The following is a 26,689-nucleotide window of genomic DNA, read 5'->3' on the forward strand; positions in this document are numbered from 1 at the left end:
CCAGGAATGCCTGGATCGTGAAAAAAAAAAGCCACTTTTTCAGCACGCTGAACTCTGCAAGCCCCATGTCTACTTTTGCAATGAAACTTAAATCACAAAGGGGCAGATTTACAAGGAGACACAAAGAAACTCTCACAAGCGAACATACATGCACACGATTCCCCGGCTTATTTCACTGAGGGTTTCATTTCAGAGTGTAAACTTGTTCTAAATTACACACACACACGGTGACATTTAGAAAGGAATAGGTGTGTGTTTTCTGTATTGGAAGTGTGCATGACATCAGGCAGAGGTGAAACCTGCCCAGATGAAAAACACATGGTTCCCTGAGGAGCAGTAGTACAGGACTGAAACGACTGACGTTTTCCAGACCTGTCCAAACTAAGAGAATATGTCCCAAATATATGAAAAAAAAAAAAAGCCAGAGGTCTGAATATAAAAAGTTTTGTACTTCTCAGCATCAACTGCTTTTTCTCTGATGGTGAAATTCTTCAGGCAGATATTATTACGGTTTAAAGATATGAGAAAGAGGTTGATTGAGGTGAGTGGTATATTAAAAGTGATAGTTAAATATGAAAGAGTACCGTGATGCAGTAAGAATGGTGTTCATTTGTTCACAGCTACATGAGTGAATCAAAGCATTTCAAGCTTAAAACGGCCTGATCATGGCATATAATAATATCTTTCATAGTGGCAGTAAATTATTTCACTCATCATTAACTCAGAAAAGCTTATGTTTGATCACAGCTCTGTTTCTCTAACGCGGATACAGTACCAATCCTTTTTTACAGATTGTTCTCATCTTTTCTACTGGATACATACTGGATTTGAGAGCAGTGGAGTTGACTTCGATCTCTCCTCCCTTGATTGGCTGAAAGCAGGCGAGTTCAGAGTCATAAGGTTCTGGGCTGGACTGTCCATTTTGGCTGCTTCTTGTCCCTGTTCCATTCCCGGGACTCATGGCGCCCCTCTGCTGGGCCTCCTGTTCCTCGTATACAGCGATCAGCTGTGGGACAAACAGCAGAGCAGTACAATTTAGAGCAGACTGGTCAGATACAGTTGAAATGTACAGATAAAGAGATGCTCATAGAGGAACAGAATGCAAGATTCGGATTTCAAAAGGGGAAAAACATAGGGGAATTGAGTTGCTAATTTGTTAATTGTTGGTTTTTGTAATCAGTGCACATTACTCCAGCTTAATTTTTCGAAAAACTATGCTTAACGGCTTAATCCTTGGTGAAAAAAAAAAACTATATTGTACATTATTTTGCAAAAACAGAGAATCATAACAAGCAAATCACCCAGCTAATACCATGAAGCACTGAGAATGATGCAATCAAGATAAGTTTTCATTTTAAAAAAAATACAAATAAAGTAGCACAGACTGACACATAGAATTAAGAAAAACTGACCAAATCACAATGCATGACCAATGACAGAAATACACACATCCAACACATGTAAACACGTAGCGTAATCATATTAGACATTTTGAAAACTACCATTTAGAATATCCTCTGGGTAATCATCTGGGTGATACATAATCACCATAACTGCTGATTGAAGACAACTCTACAAGCATCACACAAGGGCTGTATCCAGGTTTCTCATTTGTCTACTCAATCACACTTCTGCCTATACTCCACATACAGCAGTACATGAAAATGAGGGAGTGATTGGTATTCTTTCGCCCCTAAAGTAGCAAACCTAATATTTGAACCATTGACCAAATGATCATTTTGTCTGCCTACAGTCCTTCAACACTAATGTTCTCAGGAAATCACTCAGTGAAGAAAAATAAAACACTCGCCATTAACTTTAAGTTAATGTCTACAGATTATTTACTCATTACCAATCTGCATATTTTTCTCATTATAGTGAAAAACACATTTTATAAACAGACTGATGATTTTTTTTAAAGTTAATAAAAAATGAAAATGAATTAAAATTGAAAACAGCTATTTTCAATTGCATTAATATTTCTGAATATTAACGTTTTACTTTATTTTTGATCAAGTAAATGCAGTCTTGTCAGTATAATAGAATTCTATCAAAAACATTTTCACATTGGAACAGTCTTGTCAGCAAGTGTCAGTTTTACATTGTAAACAAGAGTGCATCATGGTTATAAAATAACGCACTATATTTGGAATGAAACATTTTAGAGATTGGGCAACACTGCAAAATGTTTTATACCAATTTTACATATAATGAAATCAAATGATTCACACTGGCCTTCAGTTCATTACCTTATGGATCAGGACGCTATAGAGGACCTCTAAAGAGCCCAGCATGGCTAGTGTGTAATGTGTTGATCTCAGTATGCGATGACATCCATTCACTTCACTTTGTGTGTGTGAAGCCTGCCGGCCTCATCAGCACAGTTAAATACATGCATCTGTCCCTATTCACAGAGTCACTGACACTGCACTTAGACTTCTGCTGCACTGCTGTTCTAGCGGCCTCCTCACGTGTGCATCTGTGCATGTAGAGCATACAGTATGTATATAAGAGTGAATGCAGTGAATGAATGCAGTCAGGGACGGAAAGAGGAGTTTGCTGGTAAAACCAGAAGCTTCCTGCCTGAGAGAGGCAGCAGGAGAGTAAACACATAAATAAACAATACACACTGTGACATTCAGGAAAGTGTGTGTGTGTGTGTCTTAAGATAGTGTTGTATTCAGGATACAATATATCTCTTTACCGACTATGATACAGCATTTTGAAGCATTTTTATTATTCATCTCCATCCTTATGAGACTGGGGTTATTTAACTGTCATTATTCTTGTGCACCAAGTCAGCATATTAGAATGATTTCTGAAGGATCATTTGACACTGAAGACTGAAGTAATAGCTGCTAAAATATTCAGATTCCCATCACAGGAATAAATCACACACACACACACACACACACATACATATATATATATAGAGAGAGAGAGAGAGAGGGAGAGAGAGTTATTATTTAAGTAGTTATTTCATTTTAATAATGTTTTAAAAATGTTATGTTAATATTAAAATATTAACCAAATAAATGCATACATGAACATAAAATATTTTTATTTATTTTTTGATAAAAAAAATCTAAAAAAAAAAATAAAAAAAAATAAAAAAAATCTTTGAATAGTAATGCCCCATCATAAAAAACACATCATCCTTGATGAACTTAATTATTAAACTCTGTGACATGGTTTCACAGACAGGGCTTAGAGTAAGCCAGGATTAGGCCATAGTTCAATTAAGACATTTAAGTAATAATTGCAGAGATCCCTTAGAGAGAGGGGGGGGGGGACACCTTACTGTCCATCTTGAGACAAAACAAAGGCACTGATATCTTTTAAGATCAATCAATTCGAGTTTCGTTCAGCTGAAACTGCTCAGAAACGTATTGTGCGCAAAGAAAACAAAAATAACGACTATATTAGGGATTTGAATCCTAATAAACCCATTTTTGGGAACCATCCCTTTAACAGTACCTTAATTTGAATTACAAAATGTATTTTTCTGGTTCTTAGAGTATCACATTGTTACCTTAGCAAGCCATGTATAGGCCTGTCGCAATAATCAATATATCGACTTATCGTGCAATATATGTACATGACATCAATAATTTTTGGTGACGCAATATACTGCCCATTATATTTACTTAAAAATTAATGTCACCATGTTTTGTACATTCCAATTGCGCCTGTGTCTTTTGCATCTTCTTGTACGTAACATGGTAAAGTCATGAGGTGCTACTTCAAATTTATAAAAAAAAATTGCTTCTTCAAAAAAAGTTTCATCTGCAGATATGGTCTTGTTTATGGATCTGTGCCTTTGTGCATATGGACATCTGACTGCTGAGTAGTGATTGTGTTTTTTCAGCAATAGTGTGCACCCTTAATTTACAGAGAAAAGAAGGTCAGGGTAAAATCCGTAGATGGAAAAATCTCCATTCAAGTTCTTTGTGCATTTTTCTTTTTTTCTACTTGTTACTTTGCACTTTTTGTTAGAACATTTTTATTTACTATTTATTCCGGTTTTTAAGGTATCTAGTATTTTGATACTTCATTTCCATGATGGAAATATTCTTACAAATTGTTGTCATTTGGAAGTGTGTAGGCCTCCTTGCATTATTATGCTCTTACATTATGATTATATATTTAGTGACATAAAATGGTCTTAATATTATTGCTTATCGCAATTATTTCTGGGGCAATATATATCGAACAACAAAAAGTTGTTATCGTGACAGGCCTAGCCATGTATTAATCATTTGTGGAGTTGCATCTTATGTACACCTATTTGTCCCTTTTGGCATCCATTTCAATTAGGATGCTGCCTATGTAGGCAGTAAACAGCAAGGCAGCTCACTAGGTTTTGGAACAGAGCCATCAAGTAGGAATCTCTCACTTCCAAACTTTTAATGGCACGCAGCATTACCCTCAACGCAATCCTCCCTTGCCCTCAACCAATACCTCCTCATCTATCCATTCATCCATCCATCCATCACTGATTGCTATCATTCCTTTCCCAAGACCAAAACCCTTATTTCTGATTAGGCCCACTGATATTCCTGACAGATCTTCATGGACAGGACCTCTCCACACACACACACACACACACACACACACACACACACACACACACACACTGCAGAAGGGCTGGGTCATGATCAGTGAGGAAGGGTTTTGATTTATTCACAGAGGCAGGAGAGAAGAGGAGCACTTCCTCGGTACCAGAGGGTGGAGAGAGCATGGAGCTTTAGAAATGTCATCAATCTGCTCACCCTGGGAGAAAAGAGAGAGAGAGAGAGAGAAGGAAGCAGAAAAGAGAGAGCTAATATTTCGCTTTCCTGCTCTCTCTCTGTCTCCCTTCCTATTTGGCTCTGTGTGATGTCTCATTTATTCCTAGCAGAATGTCGACCCTCCAATAAAACTGGCTGGGCCAGCATCCGAAGGGAAACGTGTAAGAGTTGCCCATATATGAAAGCAGACAGGATTCAATTCAGTTTCATCTTTAACACCACCATCCGCTACCACCAAAACACACACGAAAAAACACAAAACGCAAAAATTCACATCATAATAACAAACACAATTCTATAAATCTGCACTATATTAGTGTTAAAGATTAAAGATAAATAGACTGACACGGTTTGTGCTATAAACATCAATATCTCAAATCAACTTAAGAGGTGTGCTACTACAGCACTTTGACAAGCAATCAGAGATTAGATTTTCAACTGACAGGAAATGCACATTTGTCTGTAGTTTCAGTTGACAGTAGCAGAAGCTTGAGTTGGAATGCAGATGAAAATTCATGTTCATTATCCAAAACGATATGGTTTCTAGCAATGTGTGTAAAAAAAAAAAAAAACAGTACCGTATTTTCCGGACTATAAGTCGCACTTCTTTTCATAGTTTGGCTGGTCCTGCGACTTATAGTCAGGTGTGACTTATTTATCAAAATTAATTTGACATGAACCAAGAGAAATGAACCAAGAGAAAACATTACCGTCTATAGCCACGAGAGGGTAGACAGTAATGTTTTCTTTTGGTTCTTGGTTCTAAATAAATGCGACTTATATGTTTGTTTCCTCGTCGTGAAGTATTTTTGGACTGATGCGACTTATACTTAGGTGCCACTCATAGTCCGAAAAATACGGTAGTTTAAATATAAATGCACAAATGCTATTGCTTAAATCACAAAAAAAATTAATTCCATAAAATTATATTGCCTTAGCTTACTCATTTAATACACTTAATACTAGGGAATCGGGATGGGCGGTTTCCGCAAATATCACATTCGAATATTCGAGCTCATAAAAAAACGAATATTCGAATTTCGAGTTTAATTAGAGGGACGTTATTTTTCAGTAACATTTATTGTTTTTTTCTATTGTTTTACATGTTCTTGATAAGGACGACAAGCATGTCAACATAATCAGCTCCTTAGTCTGTTAATTATAATGCCGGCTTCAGAGAAAACGCGATCTGACGGCAGACGTTGCCGGGACACACAAATAACAGTCTAAGTGAAGTTTTGTGTTTTCTTTCCACCACTGAATGGGATCCTCGTCTGGTGGAATACATGGCTCCAGCGAAAACTGTTCCCACTCGTCTCGGCTAGACTCTCTTTAATCATCGCTGAGCCGAAGAACTTACTCCGCCTTTTCCAACGAATGGACATTGCCGCATCCTCTTCATCCTCTTCATTGTTGGTTTTTTATGGCAAGTAAAAATATAGCGAAATTCGAGTGTTACTATAGTAACTCCATGGTAGATGTTGGCGTTATTTAGATTGACAAGCTTTCCTAGAATCATTACAAACAGAAATGAGAGGAATAACATTATAAACCTACAGTACATCACTTGCTTGAGCACCAAAGTGCTACATGACTGAGCACAAGAGACAATTAGCAGCCTCAACGCAAATTTTCTAAGCTGTTGTTTTAACTCTTAACTCCACATAGCTAATAGTCCTAATAAACCATGCCTGAAATGAAAAAAGCTTTAGTCATCTCATTTCTTGAGGCCTAATTGGATAAACTCTAAGCAAACCTAAGGAAATTAAGACACGTGGGCCAAGGAACAGGCCTGGAGCAGGAGCCAACTCAATACTGCCACTTATTTTACCCCTTCCTATTTAATCACAGCACTACCTCTCTACGAGGAGAACAAATGTGTCCAAACTTACTTTAGCCAAATGAGTTAAATCCATCAGCTCGATTACCCAATCATGCGCCCACTGGACCCGGTCTAGTTCACTTTACCAAGCAAGAATCACACACTCCCACAAGTGCACGCCATCCCTGACAACCTCCGGGCTTCACGACTCATGAGGAACCAATACTGAAGCATTCAGACTCCAAAATTGGATCAATAGTCTGTTTTCAAGTGGAACAACTCGACAGAGTAAAGAGCCTCCTCTTACTCTGTCTTTAGATAGTCTAAGTCCTCACAATAAACCAGACACTGGCATTTTACTTGTCATACTACAATTTAAACAACATAATGTTGATTTTTACAGAGCTGTTCATACTCTCAGCCCAAATTGCGAGAGCTTTGAATATGGATTATCTGCTAGTTCATTGATATCTCATTCAGTGGGAGTTCGAGTGGCACAGTTGCTTTCTGAACACCGACGACTGTTATTTCTGTACCAGTCTAGAGGCGTTAATTACAGATATATGACAGTTTGAAACTGAAAGTACATGGTTACAGACACACGGTCACATGGACCGGGGATGGAAGAAAGCACACACAACACACACAAGAGAGCACTCTCACACAGGTGTGTAAAAGGTGTGAGATCGATGGTAAATTACATCTGACAGTGGAATCAGAACCTGTCAAGCACAATAATAAAACCGACTCTATTAGTGGAAGGAGACAATTAGAAGGAAGAGGAAAATGGCGGGCTGCTTCCTCCCTCCAAGAAGGTCTGTTAGTGATGGCTTGCAACACCGCAGAGGAACTTCAAACTTATCTAATGGATTCAAGCAGATTAATTACATCAGAAATGGCTCTGAAACACAAAGTAGTTATCAATGTCACAATATATGGGTTACTGACTGATACTGAAAGATTCATCTGTGCGTGCTTTAATGTGGGCTGTGTCTGTATCAGATGGACAGCACCTAAATTAGCCTTTGTGAGGATATGAAAGCTGTTAGAATGACAAGTCCGATAGATCATCTGCTCTCCTCTGCCTCCAAGACTAAGTCTTAATAAAACAAACCATTATACCCCTGTAAAAGAAAATTATAATCTCGCACCCTGCATGCTTTGAGAAAGTATTAAAGACGTTTTTAAGAGAGAGCTAGAAGTCTCTCCTATCAACATTTATTTATCTCTCAACACAGGACATGAGCAGTGTCATGTCAAGATGATCTACATTAGAAGGAATGAAGTTGTACAATAAAGACCTCAGAAATATAGAATAAAATGTGGTAAATAATTGGTCTGCCACTGTTACATTCAAAAGAATCCACTGATATAAAAAGATTACCTGGAATAGGCTGTTCAAAAAAAAAGCAAAGCCAAACAAAACATATTACGGTACTTCTCTATACCTACTTACTTGTTATGAACAAAAAAATATTTTAATTAGCATGTCTAACCAGAACCAGGCTTAGATATAACAGACTGCATTTATTTGCATTGCATATATTTGATCCAAAATAACCAAATACACATCATTGAATTTTCAGAGCCATTTCTCCAGTCTTCAGTGTGACTTGATCCTTCAGAAATCATTCTAATTTACTGCTTGAGAATCACTTATAAGCTGACAACAGTTGTACTGCTTAATATTTTTGAGTGAACAATGATTTGTTTCCAGGATTCCAGGATTATTAGATGAATACAAAGTTCAAAAGAACATTATTTTAAATGGAAACGTTTGTAACATTCTAAATGTATTCAATGTCTCTTTTGATCAATTTAATGCATCCTTGCTGAATAAAAAAACATTTTCTTACAAATAATTTTTACTAACCCTGACCTATTTTTTTATAACAAACAAAATATGTTTGCTGCGTAAATCAGGTGCACTAAATGAAAATCCAAATTATTTCCGAGCAGGAGATGCATAAAGAGCGAGAAATAGAGGTTTCCCCAGTAACAGCTGTAAACAAAGCAGAGCTACGCTCATAAACGCTGCGTTATCAGGCATATAACATGCAAGTCTTCTTTCAGAAATAGTGATACAAAAACACCCGTGCCTCGTTTTGATATTTAAACATATAAATGTAAGGAATTATTATTATTATTAAACGTGCAGTACAAGCGTTACTCAGGTTTAAAATCGTGGCGAGTCTCCAAAAATAAATAAATGTATGGGAAACACATCCCACAGCACAACCACCTGAGCTTAACTTCAGTCAGCTCATCACCTTGACTTTAACTGCGTTTGTAGAAGGTACCAACATATAAATATTTAGGGATTCAATTAGACAAACAGTTACAGTGGTCAAATCAAGTGGAGTATGTTTCCTCAAGAATATGTCAGCCTCTACATTTCTTAAGGAAACTAAGAGTTCATGGTGTTGACAAGGATATTATGTTACTATTTTATAAGGCAGCAATTGAGTCTATTGTCCGATATGGTATGGTAGCTTGGTTTGGTAACCTGTCAGTTAAATTAAAATCACAGCTCCAAACATTGATTAAAAGAGCGGGAAAAATAATTGGACGAGTGCCACCAACCACTCTTAATGAGCTTTTTGAGGAGGCGGTGAGGAAACAAAGTTTAAAAATGACTAATGATCCGAATCATGTCCTTTACAGTGAGTATGAGATGATGCCCTCAGGTAGAAGGTACAGGTTACCAAACTGTAGACTGAATAGGTATAAATTTTCATTTGTACCACTTTCTATTAAAATATTGAATAAGAACAAATAAGGGGTGTGGGTTGGTGGTAAATTATGTGTAGGGGAAGTATGTTGTGTTATATGTATATTGTGTGTATCTGTTATCCCGAATGCCCAAAACAAATTTCTCCGTCAGGAGACAATAAAGGCAAATCAAATCAAATCGCAGCCAGACCGATATACACAACACAGACCGGAAGTTACCTTAGAGCCAGGCGTGTGGGCCCGATGTAACCGTCTATTGGCTGACATATGGCTTTCATAAGTAAAATAATTTTACTTCAGACTGGCAGAGAAAATAATGTGGGAGGAATTGCTGTGTCAGTAACAGAAACGGGGCGTCCATCAATTGAAGGCCACCACTAGAGGAACTACTACAGTGTAGACATCTTTGCTGAATATAATGCAAGCAATCAACATAAAGCTCATTTACGGTATAGACAGGGTTAGTTGTCACTCCACCTCTAAACTGCCATCCCATGCTCCCTCTCTTGGGCTTTAAAGCTGCAGTGTTATGCAGTGTGGCAAAGGTCCTTCTCATTGAACCCCGTACCCCAGAGTGTTGTAAACACATCTGTCTTAATGTGTTTAACACATGCAGCAAAGTGTTCTGAACACAGCAGCCTGGCACAGCATGCTGGACAACAATACATCCTGCAGACCTAAGACAGACACAGAGACATGAGCTCTAGTGAGCTGCCTTGCTGTCTATAGAAACCTGCCTTCTATAGCAACATCCCAACTCAAACGTAACTTCATTTATTTTGAACACTAAGCAGCAACTGTGAGAGCCACACAAAGTGTGCCCTTTCACAAAAAGCACACAATCTGGTGTTAGCATGCTGTGCTAACAACAAAATACTTCAAGGATAGTTCAGCCAAAAATCATAATTATGTCATTAATAACTCACCCTCATGTTGTTCCAAACCAGTAAGACCTCCTTTTATCTTCGGAACACAGTTTAAGTTATTTTAGATTTAGTCCGAGAGCTCTCTGTCCCTCGATTGAAACTGTGTGTGCGGTATACTGTCCATGTCCAGAAAGGTAAGAAAAACATCATCAAAGTAGTCCATGTGACATCAGAGGGTCAGTTAGAATTTTTTGAAGCATCAAAAATACATTTTGGTCCAAAAATAGCAAAAACTACGACTTTATTCAGCGTTGTCTTCTCTTCCGTGTCTGTTGTGAGAGAGTTCAAATCAAAGCAGTTTGTCATATCCGGTTCGCGAACGAATCATTCGATGTAACCGGATCTTTTTGAACCAGTTCACCAAATCGAACTGAATTGTTTTAAACGGTTCACGTCTCCAATAAGCAAAAATCCACAAATTACTTGAGGTGTTAACTTTTTTTAATGTGGCTGACACTACCTAGGAGTTAAAACAAACCAATATCCCGGAGTAATTCATTTACTCAAACAGTACACTGACTGAACTGATGTGAAGAGAGATTTGGTGAACAAAAGTTCAAAAAGATCCGGTTACATCGAATGATTCGTTCACGAACCGGATATGTGACAAACTGCTTTGTTTTGAACTCTCTCACAACAGACACGAAAGAGAAGACAATGATGAATAAAGTCATAGTTTTTGCTAATTTTGCCCTCTGATGTCACATGGACTACTTTGATGATGTTTTTCTTACCTTCTGGACATTGACAGTAGACCGTACACACAGCTTCAATGGAGGGACTGAGAACTCTCAGACTAAATCTAAAATATCTTAAACTGTGTTCCGAAATTTAAAACATTTTGGTTTAACTATTAATGAACTATTAAATGCTGCATATGCAGGCAGTTTACTACATTTGGAACAAAGCCAGTGAGTAAAATATAAAAATGATAAAAGAAAAACATAAAAAGAGCTGGAAGGAGGGGAAAAAAGAAATGAGATGCTGCTAAAAATGAGAAAGAAAAAATAAGATGCCCCCTCAGAACATTCATGACTGAGGCATAGAAAGACCCATTTATAAGAAAGCAGTTCGCCTATGGCCTGCACCCACAAACATCAATAAAACGCGTGTACACTTCATCCTCCTACTAATCAAAACTGGTTATTGCTGATTCATGCCCCCTTCCCAATCAATAGAATGTTAATCAACTAAATGTAGTGTCATGCAGGTGGCTAGTGCAGACTCTTAAATATGCTGCTCTGTTTTTTAGTGCTAGATGGAGGCAGTCAGAGTTAGCATAAAACAGTCATGAATCAGGCTGCTTCAGGCTTTTGTGGAGTCAGCATAGGGAGTGACTACTTCATTACTGAAGAAGCCAGTATCTGATTCAAAAGAGGTCCAGCAAGACAAGAAAAAAACAGGAAAGTACTTAACTGAGATAAATGCACCTGCCTTCCAGTCAGATAACATGTTTAGGCTCATTTTCTCCACATCAATTTAAAAGAGAAAAGTTCACAAGTAAAGTGCTTCAGGACAAAATGATAACAAATGCAAACACTTGCAACAATAACATTGTACACTTCTTGTCCTCTTCTTTTTTTTTTATATATATATATATATATATATATATATATATATATATATATATATATATATATATATATATATATATATATATATATATATTAAAATACCTTTATTGCTAATATATACTACAAATTGCTTTGTCTGCTGAACTACTGCCAGTCAGGTACACAACAATCTCAATGTTTTGTCTGCAAAATTATCAGAGGTTAAGGCACTCAACTGTACAACATTTTGGAAATATATATTTTATTGTTTCAGCATACAATATACAAAAAAAATTCAAAAAAAAAAAATCAATGCAGTGGTATAAAATATCACTAAATTTGTAAAAATACTTGTTTGATCTGCTGAACTATTGACACACAGGTACACAACAATACAACTTTTGAACAAAAAATTTAATAAAAACCTGTTGCATTCGCCCAATTGTGAATGTTAACAACATTTCAATATCATCAAAATATATTTTTCTGCTGAACTATCTACAACACAGTGCAAAATATTATTCCAATATTATATCTGCAGCAAATATTTACATCCAGTAAATAAATTTTTGGTGGCTAAACAATGGACACCAAGGTAGTCAAAAACTAAATTATCCTTCTCACAATACAATACCAAACAATAACGCTCTAGGTTTAATGTACAACATGCTTTAATATGTGCGCTTCTCACAAATCAGATGTTAGGCTAGTCATCAGAACTGAAAAATAAGCCTGCGTGTTTATCTTCATGTTTGTTATAATTTCAAGAAGAACAGGAAATCTTGTGGATGTGTTTATTATGAAATCTTCTTATCTTAACTTTGTAATACTCGACCAGCACAACCAGACTGCATCATGTTTACTGACACTGGACTGTCTGCTTCTCATCTACTAAAGAAAACACATCCATCAAACCCACACAAGCCAACACACACTAATCAATTTTGGGGTACGTGAACTATACGCTCAAAAGTATTGTATAAGGGAGACCTGAGTACAGACACCGTCCCAAAGAAAGTGAGCTATATGTTTGCTTGCCTAGGCTAAACTGTCACGCCACATAAGCCATGGTGGCCTAGCAGTTACCACATGAGATTCAACATGATTTTTAAAGCACGTAAGCAGTAAGACTCCAAATTCTCCAAGCTTAATTCCACCCATCTTTGTTCCCATCATTTTCTATCTTTTGTGTCTATAACAAGTGGCAAACATAAGCTGAAATGAATAATATCTGTGGCAGCTGCATCACAAAATACAATACAAAGGGTTTACACTTCTTTGACTTTTCTGAGAAATCAAATCAAAATACAAATTGCTTATTTGAAATGAATTAAACCGAGATAAAAGAAAAAAAAATGAACCCTGTAAAGCCTGACATATGAAACATCTGAAAATTGTATTGTATTTATACATATATTTGTTTTCATATCTGATAAATCAGGTATAAACTACCAATCAGATGTCAGAAAATTTTATAATAACCCTTCTAACTGTCATTTTACATGAAAATAAAAGACGTTGGATTCCAGTGAAAGAGGAAAAGCAGCTCACTGTTCAAACTAACACACACACACACACACAAACACAGAGCATAGATTAACAGCACCACCTAGCTCCTGTAAGGGTTAACTGCATCCTAACCATGACACTTTACTCTCTCTCAAATCACACTCACTCACTCTCTATCACACACACACACACACACACACACACACACCTATAGTAGAGCCTTACCAACCAAATGACTTAGTCAATCATAAAAGAGATTTAAAACTGAAATAAATTTACATTCATTAGGATTTCCTGACTCTCTTCTGTGCAACAAAATGTTTTGTTCAATGGGCTCCAATTTTGTTTTGAACTTAACTGACTTCCAATGTAGACAAAATAGACCCAGGTTTTAAAATCTTCTTTTTATTTTTGGTTCTGCAGAACAAATCAAGATGAAATTACATGAGGGTGACCATTGCATTCACTGATTTTGGTATGAATTTGAACACAGACTGTGAGTCGATTGCCCAACAATAAGAACTCTGGAGCTCTTTGTCTGAATGGAAACAAATTCCTGCATCCATGTTCAAACTAGTGGAGAACCTTTAAGAAAAAGGGACCTGGTGAGCAGGTGTCCCAATACCTATCATCCCAATACTGTAAATCACTGTTACTGTTAGAGTATTCCTTGTAAGGGATCCTGCAGAAATCATAATGCTCTACAGTAAAACCTCCTTTGATTCGGTCTCTCTGTCAGTGATTGATGGGAGGTCACACACACACTCCTACTGCCGATTAATGCCTCAATTCCGCTTTTGTTTAACTGTCAATTCAAAAGTGTTTCCTTTTCTCCTCAGAACCTCCTTGACAGGACCGGCACAGCCTGTAGTAAACCCACGCGCACACATACACACACAGAGACAGACAAAGCACATCATTCCCAGTGTAATTACCATGCTGTCTGACTGTACACAGCATTTAACAATCCCTGCGTATCCTACAGCGCCTGCATAAACCCTGCAGTCAGAAATCACTGTGTGGGGAGCTTTCAACTGTACGCTGGGATCTTTTTCATGCAGCCTGAATGTATTACTTGAAATAAAAGGCAAACAGAAAATATGATGGAGCTGGTTATATTTGGATTTCTTAGACGTGGCTGTATTGGTGGGTTCTGAGATGCCTTACAAAGTTACTGCGGCAGTAACAGGGTACAATGAAAATATTTATGGTGATTCTATTCATAAACAGGAATAATAATATCGAAAACAGATGAAAACCATATGGGGAAACTCAACAATTGTAAACCAAATAATGTTTCCTTTGGTTACACTGAAGTGATTTGTGCTCTGCCAATTTTTGTTCACGCTTTTGTTTTCTTGGCTATGCTTTCCAGGTTATTTACTTGAGACTTCACACGTTAGGCAGTTTTATCCAGAAAGTACTTTAATATGCATGATACTAAACGATTACCATATTCATGTACCATTCCATTTACATAATACTTCATGGTATGTCCAAAAATCATGGAATTATCAGTGGACCAGTGTTTCCAGCAGCAGAATCGACTATGCTATGTTTTGCTGCATCACTGAATAGATCCATATACAAACAACAGACTTAAGGAGCACACATTTTTTTCAACATGCAACTTATAGATTAAGTCCAAAGCAATTAAAATGGGGAATCCTTAGGAAAGACAACCTACAGTACAGATATAAAAGCAAATAAGCTTCACAATCAATTAGCCAGTGCAGACTGACTGTTAGATCATATATTTTTATGAACTGTGTCCTGTGTGTGTGCCTATACACATTAGCACCACCATGGACAGGTCAGATATTTGATTGTACCATAAGCAGAAGATCAATGGTTCCATGTCACAGCGGTCTCTACACAAGGCCAACATCAAGCACTTCCGCCACATTCACAATTGCGATCTCCAGAAATGCCTTTCCTTCATTGATTCCCATTTCTTTTCATTAGATAGCACAGAAAAACAAGTCTATGAAAAGGTGCTTTGCAACAAACTTCTTTAACCCATCTGGTAACATGTCCGTGTCTTGTAAATGGAAATCATTAAAACGCATCTAATCAGTGAATGGGTTGAAACCAGGGTCCCCAGCTAAACTAAGTCCAACCAGTCCACATTATCAATCCAATCAAGGTGAAACAGATTCAATTAACATAACTCATTAACCAGTCACATTGACAATGTCCAGCAGCCACTACTGATCTGAAGCCTTAAACATACTCCACACAGTCAACCACTAACAAATATCCATATATTCTATTAAAAAAAAATATATATCTATGAATAAAAATGACTTTGTTTACATGCAGCCTCATAATGCGATAATGGAATTTTGCCAATATTGGGATTAAACTTTACCTCATGTAAGCGTAATACTTAGATAAAACTAATGCAATCAAGCTCATAATCGTAGTAACCATAATCACATTAAAATACATGGCATATCCCAATTATAAATCGCAATAAACAGGGATGTAAACACAAAAATGTGCATGTGCTCGGATGTAGATGGATACCATGTTTTGTTTATTCAAAGGTTTTCATTCTGAATCTCTTTATACACAACTCGCTGCATAGTCTCAATGCCATATCTTCATCCAAAGAAAGCAGTGCAACGTAGGCAAACCTAGATACGTACTGCAGCATTCCTCACCGTGCCAAATGTAAGCAGTACATAAGTGACAAACGTAGGCCAGTAACTTAGTTCATCATTTGTGCTGTATAATTCAGAATAACGAAATAATGAAAACTGCATGCAAACAGAAGTAGAGGGGTTTGCTTGCATCATGTAAATGTCTTGCTTCCATGAATTCCTTACTTTAATTATTGAAAATAAATCACATTATTGGTGCAAATGTAAGCTTCTTAACTGCATGTTGTGTAAAAGGATAGCATTATAAAATAAAAAAATTTGGAAAGAGTATCAACAGAGAAGTTTTCAATTTTAATATATATCAAATTATCATAAATATAAAATGAACTGCACAATTTGGGCCCCGATGTTAATTTTTAAAAATGAAAACATGTTCATAATGTAAGAAAACAGCGGTACTGAAGTGAAATAGCTGGGCAGTTTATTATAATAGATCGCTTCATAACCGACGGGTCGTGTTGGGGCGGGTATATTTGCAGGGCAATTCATTTCATAAAAGCGGGACCCGTGCATCACTAGTGTGAACCTCACATACAGCTCAGAAAATCAGGCTTGCACTGTGTAAGCTATTGTGCAACAATTACACAATTGTAAAAACAGAAATACAGTGCATGATCAAACATTTAGGTGAAATAAATATATATATTTTTGAAAAATGTATAAAACAAATTCCCCCTCCACCCCTGAAAAAAAAAAAAAACTCACAAGAGTGACCTAAAAAGTAATTGATTTTCAAAAAGGAAATTCAGGCCCTGGATTAATGTCTAAAAATCTTGACTGGATCATCACTCTAAATAATTCCACATGATAAAAAAGCGGCTTTAACCTATTTACCTGACCCCCATTATGGGACTCACAGCTGAAAGTGCTCTACCTAACGTATAATTGTAATAGTTTCCTACTTCAGTGTGTTACAAACATAATTGTGGTGTCTTTAGAAAGAAGACCCTTTGGGCTTTACTTTTTATCAACCAGATTTGATAATGCTGAAAAATATTAAAAGTTATAGACACTGAAGTGCCTTGAATTTTTTTTACCACTCTTAAATATTTTTTTATTTGATATGTGTGCTCAGGCACTGCCACTCTCAGTGCCGTCAAAATAAAAGTATAAATGTATAGTCCAACACATCGGCCAAGCAGAAAATCTTATCAGCCGATGCCAATATTTGTAAAATGACAAATATCAGCCGATATATCGGCCTTGGTAATATATCGGTCAACAACAAATCAAACCCTGCGAAAAGTGAGAAACGGAATCGAGAAATCTGTATCAATACCCGGCCAGGGTTAGGATCAAAAATAGTTTTACACATCTTTATACCATATTTATGTCGGTCTCTCTTCTCTTGTTAGGCTGTTAGATTCATGTCCACTAGATGCAGCATTACTGTTAACTGCTGTACATTACAGCTGTTGTTATTATTTATAATGACTCATAAAAGCGGGAGGTAAACCCCTCATAAATCACACAAGCCAGGAGGCGTAGTGAGCTTCGGCAGGTCTTATTTCTTCCATCTCACACAAACACAACCCACTCTAATACATCACGGCCACACAGCGAACACGTCGCACACACTATTATATCTCCGCTCCTCCAGTTCCACCCCTTCATTTCTTTGTTCATTCATTCGGCCCCTATCCAACTCCACCGGGTCGCTTCCACAGGGGCGGCGTGGAGAAAATGGAATGTGTGATTAACCTGTAGCCAGAGATGATCCCTAACCTGTAGGACACCAGCAGAGGTTCTTTCATGGGTTGCCCGTGCAAAATGCCTGAGGAAAGCACTCTTTGTTATTGCAGCATGGCTGCTTTATGATGCTGAAAAAGCCTTATTAGCAGTTGAGTAATTGACATGTCGTTTCCAGCAGTCCTTGGGCTGTTTTTGCTGATTGCTCATGCTAGTGTTCTATTTTTCCATTTAATGTTTTCCCCTTCACCCTTTCTTCATTCACACTCTTAATAAGTAAATTATTCCTTTTTCTGTCAATGTAACATTTATGTCTCACTCTCATCTTGTTAGCACTTATATATTCATCCAAAAATGCCTAATGGCTGCCAAAATTCAGGTGCTTCTCAATGTCAGCCCAATTGCTGCTGCTTTTGTGTAAACTAAGACTGTTGGCCTTTTAAGACTCTGGAAAATAACTATATAAATAATAAATAAGGTCAAAATGTAAAGTAAGTGTAAATGTCCTGTTCTGTAACAGGTCACATTTTTTCACCAGTTCAATCAACTATTTGTCTTCACTAGTTATATTTCAGTGTTATTTATATGATTATTGTATTTACTTATATTTTGAATATATGGACATTTTAGCTTTTATTTTTAGATTTTCAGTTTCCAATTAATAAAAGTAATTTTATGTGGCTTTTCTCTTTTTTTATTATTTTTTATATAGATCTCATGGTTTCAAATTTTTAATTTTAATTCGTAACAACACTGGTCCATGGCCCTGTAGATTATCATTATGATTTAATTTTTTTTGGTGACGTATAGCATGTCTTGTTTTACTACCCAACTATGTTTCAAATAATTTTACTGTATATTTCAGCTAAAATAAAGCCCAGAAGAAGAAACAGCAAGTTTCTTCAGCATCATCCAAATACATCCACAGAATGAATCCAACCAGCACAACAACCAAAATTGATGAACTCCATTTAACATTTCAACTAGATGTTTGGTTTCATAAGTTAATGTGGAAAAGAGATCATTCCAAGGCCAATCAATAAGTGAGTCCAACTGCCGTCAGCATTACACTCAACCAATACTTCATCTATTTCCCCACTGTCATAAGCTCAATACGTCTACGATGTGAGGAAGATGAATGCATTTAATGCATTTAGAAAATGTCAACCTAGTGAAAGCTGAAACTGCAAAGCTAATCAGATTCACATCACCACACTCATTCGTCTATCAAAACAACAACCAATAACAAATTTAAAAGCATGCGTCCAAACAGTTTATTGATTTCACATAGTTAAAATAAGTAGAGACCACCATTTGAATATCATTTTAAAATATAATTTATTCAAGTGATGACAAAGCAGAATTTTCAGCATCATACCCCAGTCTTCAGTGTCACGTGACCCTTTAGAAACCATTCTAATATGATTATTTGCTGCTCCAGAAACATTTATATTATTATTAGTGTTGAAAAGAGTTGTGCTTTTTAACAGTTTTGTGTCATTTTTATAGTAATTTTTTTATTCAATTTAATCCATCCTTGCTGAAAAAAAGATGGTTAAATTCTTTACAAATTTCTGACTGACCCAAAACTTTCAAACAGGAGTTGTATCATCCATTAAATAAGAAAAATAATCAAACCCAAACACATGATGAGTGTTTACACCAAAAGAAACACTAATCTACAATAATCATCCATCAGCTGAATGTAACAAATATTAGAATAAACTAAAATCATTCAAATTAACACTTTCTTAAAGCATCAGTCTGTAAGTTTTAACTCTGTCACCATCTCTGTTTGAAAACATGCAATTGTAGCGGTTTGCGGAATTATCTTCCTTGCGTGGGTTGTCCTCCAACACGGCTCAAACATGGATGAATCTAATGTTTTGAGAAGTATGGTGCGGATATTTACTGTACTTCGCAATCACAGATTCAAGCATACGCCTTGGAATATATGACCCTAATAAGAATTTTCACCAGATATATTGTAATCTGAACAAGTAACAAGTCTGCCACGTTTGTTCTGACCAACTAAGGAAAAAAGCATTGCAATAAATCGTGCTACCAATTATGATTTAATCTAAAGATCGGTTAGCTCATACCACATCAAACAGTGGAAATTATTATTACTTTTATACTTTATTCACCAATTATTAATGTTAACATTAGCATTGCTTGACTATGATTATAGTATTTATTAGCGTGTAGATTTAAATTTCTGTACAGTCCAATATCTAATTGTCTTACCATTAGAATTTCTTATTAAGAAATTCTTTTAACCCAAAAAGCAAATTATGCTCCCTTCGAACTGGTTTTCTTTCAAACCCAAATCTTGTGTAATCCCAGGCTATCTGTAATCAGAAGCACATTTAAAACTGGAATACAATTTAATTTCATTCACATGTGTTTCATAACCGCATAATCATTTCTGGATTACAATCCACCATGAAAATAATACATTTAATTATTCTAGCTGCTGTGAGAAAAGGCTATAAACGATCCTAAACAACAATTTTAAAAAAATGATGTCACTTCATATGCCATCAAACTCAGAAAAGCCTAAGGGCATTTCACAGCATCCTCTCTATGGAAGTTCACACTCTGTAGAGTTCACACCAAAGTGTGCACCATAAAGGCCATCAATGCGGGACCCTTATTGAGAATGATGGAGGTGAGCTGGGGTCAGAGGCATTAGGCAGTCTGGCTGCTCAGACATAAACAAACACTGAAGTATTAGCGCTTAACGGCCCCACTCTTAGACCAGCACGCCATTAACCTAGCCTTTGCCTTTTATTCTTAGCTGTTTGAGTGCAAATACAGTAAGGCAAACAAGACCTCTTCCCATGTTCATGAAAAGAAAGTCCGCCTGTTTGATCGGCACACTGGGTGGTTAGTCTATCGATGAAGGGATACGAATATAAATACTGTTATGGATTTGGCTGCCTAAACACTTGAGTGCTAAAGGTCACCACCAAGAATTCTCTCCATCAATAGACTAAGGTTGTATCACCTGATGCTAATCAACCAAGTCACCCTTAAGGCCCCCTGACCAATAACATTGAGCCAGATTAACTTCTCCAACAGGTCAATAGGTCAAAACTATTTTCGTGTTTAAACTGGAGAAGACCTAATAAGTGAGATAAAAACTTCTGTTGTTTGTCCATGCTGGTTCACATGAACTCTGTTTGGAGTGACCTTGGCAGTGCTAATCCCTGAATGTGTGCAGTGTCTCCTCTGGGGTCAGATGACTGTTGTGTCTTTGGGGCTTAATGAATCCAGCCGTCTACAAGGACCAGACCATTCTCATGCAACAACAGAATGATTCTTTTTACACTTATACCATACAAGCAAGCAGATAAAGGCCTCATGTCAAGTTAGATTTAGGACTAACTGATGACATAAAACACACATTTTTGAAAACTATTTGCTGTGCCAAAAGACAAATGGTCTGCTTTCATCAGTCTAAAAAATGTTTAGATTTCTGAATGAACTGTTCTGAAGCCAAATATAAACAGGCTTGGCCAGAGCCAGTCATGATAAGAAACTACCAATATGCAAAATATTGGGAAAAAATCAACTTTTTTTGTAGTAGGCAATGTCTGGATATTAAATAAAAACAAAACATTTAATTATTATGGAACACAATTTAAAAGAAATTACAATTATTTTAATATACATAGTTTAATATACACACATACATAATTGAAAGGGATAGTACACACACAAAAAAGAATGCTGTAAAATTCTTCACTAACCATCATGTTGTTCCAAACCTGTATGATTTTCTGTCTTCAATGGAACACGAAAGAAGATATTTTAAAGAATGTTGGTAACCAAACAGTTTTGGGTCCCATTGGATATCAGTGAAAACGTGTGTTTGGTAACCAGCATATTTCAAAAATATTTCAAAAGACAGATAATCATACAAGTTTGGAACATGATGAGGGTGAGAAAATGTTGACAGAAGTTTAATTTTTGAGTGGACAGTCCCTTTAAAATATAAGCTCCAAATTAAACCAACATAAGACATTATGCATTATTTCAAAACAAATAGGTCTTTAAGCCTGAAACAGTCTACACACAAAAAATATGAGCGAATATCACTGCATTTGAAATGTTGGCACAGTCATTTGAAGGTAACCCTTTCGCCCACTTCAGCATTAGGTTTGGTAACACAAAAGTGAATCACAAGAGTCCATGTTAAAGGGGGGTGAAATGCTCGTTTGCACTCAATATCCTGTTAATCTTGAGTACCTATATAGTAGTACTGCATCCTTCATAACTCCAAAAAGTCTTTAGTTTTAATATATTTATAAGAGAAAGATAGTCTGTACCGTTTTTTCCCGGAAAAACACGAGCGGCTGGAGGCGTGACGTGTGGGCGGAGCTAAAGAATCACGAGCGCCAGTAGGCTTTTACGTTGAGAGCTGGAAGCTGTGACATTACCGTGAGGAAAAAAACATCATCCAAAACAAACCATGGCTAACAGTCAGATTCAGCCGTATATTTATGATCCAAAATCAGATACCGAGGCTGAAATTGAACAAGAGCAGCAGCAGCAGCGACTACAGCAGGACGTCTCTATGTAGTATGTATTGAAACTGTATATATTTGCTTAGCGGTTTTGGAAACCAGTTCCACTTTATGTCATCTTTTTTTTTTCTTTTTTTTTTTTAAGGTGTACATGTGGAAAGTGCAGTTTGATGTCAACATCGCATGTTGTTTACTTGATGTTCTTGGATGTCTTGCCCTGGCAACCAAAAACACACTCCTTTTGTGACATTCCGCGACGATTTCGCTCTGATCAGTAAATGTCTGTTGTGCTCTCAGTGCTCTGCTCTACGGGAGCGCGCGCTCTTCCGGCAGAAGTGCCCTTAGGACCCATATAAGGAAATTCCGCTCCATCTAACTTCACACAGAGCCATACTCGAAAAAAACTTTCCGAAACTTGTGACAAACCGGAAAGAGTATTTTTGGAACAAAAATACTCCTTCAAACGTACAACTTAATTTTTGAAACTTTGTCCATGTTTAGCATGGGAATCCAACTCTTTAACAGTGTAAAAAACTCAGTATGCATGAAATAGCATTTCACCCCCCCCCTTTAAGTACATTCAAATGTGAGTGTGTACATAATTGTCACTGTTTTTTACGAACAATTATACCCCAATTACAGGCACAATTATTTATCATAATTTGTCTGTGTTTACTGACATATTGCTCTGCCTTAGCAAATCCCTAAGAAAGAATACATTTTGTAAGGGTACCATCATTCAAGTTTGACAGGCATCCAAAATAACTGTACTGTCACAAACAAAACGCATAACCCACTGTTTCCTAATCTCAGTGTTGGAACCATTAATGCACCCTAAATCTCTTGGCATTAGTGACACTTATGCAAAGCAAACACTTGGGTTATGGGAAGGTTATGTGGCACACAACTGCTGTCATTTTGTTTTGCAGATGGCTCAATGAGTCCCTTCAGAGCCACACAGAGAGCATATGACCAATCTGAGGTAAAATATTTATAAAGATCCAACCAAAACTGACAGAGCGAAGCATTATAAATCTTATGAACCATCTTTCTAATGGCCCTCACGCTCATGAATACATGCTGAACCCTAAAACAACCAATTAAAACAGCTCATTCAAAATATATGCTGACTAACAGCTCGTAATAAACTCTCCGTATCCATTTATATCAACAGTCTTTAATGTACTAATCAGGATATAGATGCATTAATTATGGATCAGTATCAAGGCGAGCAGGGAAATTACAGCCAACAGCTGTTCAGAGAGCGAGCACTGGCATTCAGTATTCATGCTTCAAAAAGGGCAGAGCGCTCAGCGAGTGCAGTCCACTTCACTTCACGTCTCCCCTCTTCCAGTGGTCCATGTTGCCTGGAAACTGCCTTAATAGCAAATCCATTTTAATATCCTTTCATATGTATTCCAAATGTATTATTCAAACGTTTAATATCTTTTTAAACTCCCTCTGGGTAGTTAGGACTATTAGAATCTGCCTTCATTCTGTTTTCGCCCCTCTCGCTTATTCACTCATTCTTTTGTTTTCTCCATTTCTTCCATTTCTGCCCTTGGGGGAGACAAGGCCACGGCTCGTTCTGGGGCTCCTTATCAAAGTCTGCCTGCAGGAGCGTGTGTGCTCTCCTTCAAAGACACTAGAGAGAGAGACTCTAGATTTAATGACTGTTCACACAGGACGCATACTTACGTTGAAAACGTCTAGAGAAAGCGCAATGGAAATTAATAGGAGGAGTCTTTAAAAGTGCATCGCATTTTAAATAGTAATAGTATAGTATTTTAAATAGTACGTGACTTATATTAGTTCATGAACTGTATTATTTAAAATTGCAGTGGAATGACGCCCGCAAACAGTTTCAAGTTAGTGACCCTGTTTACAACTATTGTTAAGATGCGTTTTCCTCTATTGGATCTTAAGAACATGCTAAATACAGGTGTGAATAGGGTCTAAAAAGTTTGGAGCTTGTTGTGACCGCCATACTCTCTGCTGACTGAGCTAATTTATAAACATTGCAATGTGTATTTCCTGTCCATTAAATGACAAAATTAGAATGTTAAGTTAGACTTAAATTAAATTACAAGAGATAAATGGGTGACCCATTAAAAATAAATGTTTCTCTTTTCATTGGTTTACAGTAGTTTTGAATGTGCATAAGCAGGAGAAAATGGGGGGGGGGGTAAAATGACATGAAAATAATTAAATATATAGGTCTACATTAAATATGTTTCAGTTCAATAATTAACTTTTTTTTAATCTCTTTAGCTGCACTATAAATTTAGGAAATCAAAGATGGCTGACAGCGCATTTTGTTTGTTATCTTTATTTTACAAAGGCACAGTTTGTTCTTACTGTATATATACAAATAAAAGAAAATCATTTACATTTGCAAAAGATGTCTTAAATCCTTTTTTGTAGTTGAGTTTTTTTCTTTTCTTGCAGTGATAAGGACAATATCCGTGAAGGACAATATACGTGATCACGCAGGAGCCACTCAGGCACACAATATATAATTTATAGCATTGATAGAAGTTTATAGGCCTATGTTGTCACAAAATTGTATTTGAAAATAAAAATAAAAAATTGGTATATATAATTTTGCAGCTGCCTATATTTCCTAATTTTTATCTTATCTATTCGTAATACCATTTTATAAATAGCTTTGACCAAAAAAAAAAAAAAAAAAAAATAGGCCCATAAGTAAACTGCGCACGCTTTCACAATATTAGATTAAAAGATTAAAAAAAGCCCACATACACTGGCCACAGACCCTCCCCTCAAAAGAAATCAGGACATAAGGGGATGAAATTGGACAGAAGAGATGGATTAAAACACCAGGTGTGAACAGGACTGTGTGTCCCTCATCCACTTGTGATCTGACTGGCCAAAACACAATTTAATACCAGGATTAAATAGAGCCTTTAAAAACAGATGCAAACACACATTTCTAAAGTGAGTTTTCCACATTTTACCATGTTCAAAGGTGAAGATTCTGCCTGCGCCCACATTAACATAAAATTAACATAATGCCATTTATTTCGTTATAAAATGTCCAAGAAATGAAAATCTGCAATGGTGAGTATTTTCTCTATCATGATTTATTCAACCAATCATAGGTGACTTTATTCACAGCCAATACAATGTAATATAGCTTTTATGAGGTCAATTGCACATGGTAAATGCAAGAAGATTTCAATCTTGTAAGCGTACTGCATGTAAAACGTCCATCATTTCCAATTATAACCTGCCCAATCAATACACTCAAGATGGTTATACCACCCAAGGCTCATCTGATTGGTCCATCATTTCAAAACTGACACTCAACCGATGTCTTCCATGTAAAAGGTACTATTTTTAACAAGCCATATTATCTTAAAAACACCCACATGTGGCACAATGTTTAAAAAAATTTTTTGAGTTATGGCAATACAGCCAAAGACGTATAAATTAAGGCAATATATCAGCCACCCTGCTCTCTAAATAATGGTCATTAAAACCCCATATCAGTTGACCACAACAAGGGAAACACAACAGGTATTTGAGAGCACAAATAACACTTAAAGGATCTGTGTACCTGTGTAGATCTTATTTCTTACAGGGTTGTTGTGGATATAAAGCCACCTGGGACACACTGGAATGAATCTCAATAAAATGCTGCAAACAGCCTGGAGTGATTAAAAAAAAAAACAATGAGAGATGGAGTAATTATGATCGGTCTTATTCACAGTCGTCTGCAGCGATGGCCTCCTAACCCTGCCATCCTTCTTACCTACACATGTTGTCTGTTGCCATGGTGAACAAAACTCCCGTTTACCACTCAGCATGACCCAGCCTTTTACAACTATAGCGAACAAGAGTTGGAAAAAAACATTTGTCTGCACGCACAGCCTAATATATGGACAATTAACCAAATAACTCAGTTTCAAGGCATGGTTCATTCAAAAATTAAAACTGTACCATCATTTACTCACCCTCATGTCATTCCAAACCCACATACTGTTGTTATTTTATGTATTTTTTTGAGAGAGATACACTAACATTTGGGGTCAATATTAGGGATGCACCGAAATGAAAATTCTTGGCCGAAACCGAAAACCGAAAAAGGGAAAACCAAGGCCGAAAACCGAAACCGAAACACCGAAAGAAATTATGCCAATTATTAGTACCATTGCATTTATTGCTATGACCGTGTACTAACTTTACTAAAATTACGACATTGCAATTGCATAAATTAATATTAAAGTTTCAAAGATAATTACAATTACATAACTTATTTAAAAAAATATAAAAATAAAAATACATAATTACAAATGATGCAAATATTTATTAAGCACATTGCAACAATGCACAGTATAAAATAAAATTCAAACTAAAAATTTATCCCACTCATGTGTATATTTAATAATAATGTACAGGCCTACTGGCCTGCAGAAAGGTTTTAAAATGAACAGTTCTCTCATAAA

The 26,689-nt window shown here is 36.5% G+C and overlaps 1 protein-coding gene across 7 annotated transcripts in view; it reads right to left on the reverse strand.

Annotated features, from left to right (window-relative positions):
- Nucleotides 1-26,689, reverse strand: part of pard3bb (par-3 family cell polarity regulator beta b) — a 296,499-nt gene that overhangs the window by 234,334 nt on the left and 35,476 nt on the right. For all 7 annotated transcript variants that reach the window (XM_026272247.1, XM_026272250.1, XM_026272245.1 and 4 more), the window contains exon 4: nucleotides 823-1,006. In XM_026272247.1, coding sequence (XP_026128032.1) covers nucleotides 823-1,006 — 184 coding nt within the window. The remainder of the gene's footprint in view (nucleotides 1-822; nucleotides 1,007-26,689) is intronic.

The sequence above is a fragment of the Carassius auratus genome, chromosome 9 (assembly GCF_003368295.1).
Source record: "Carassius auratus strain Wakin chromosome 9, ASM336829v1, whole genome shotgun sequence".
Taxonomy (NCBI): domain Eukaryota; kingdom Metazoa; phylum Chordata; class Actinopteri; order Cypriniformes; family Cyprinidae; genus Carassius; species Carassius auratus.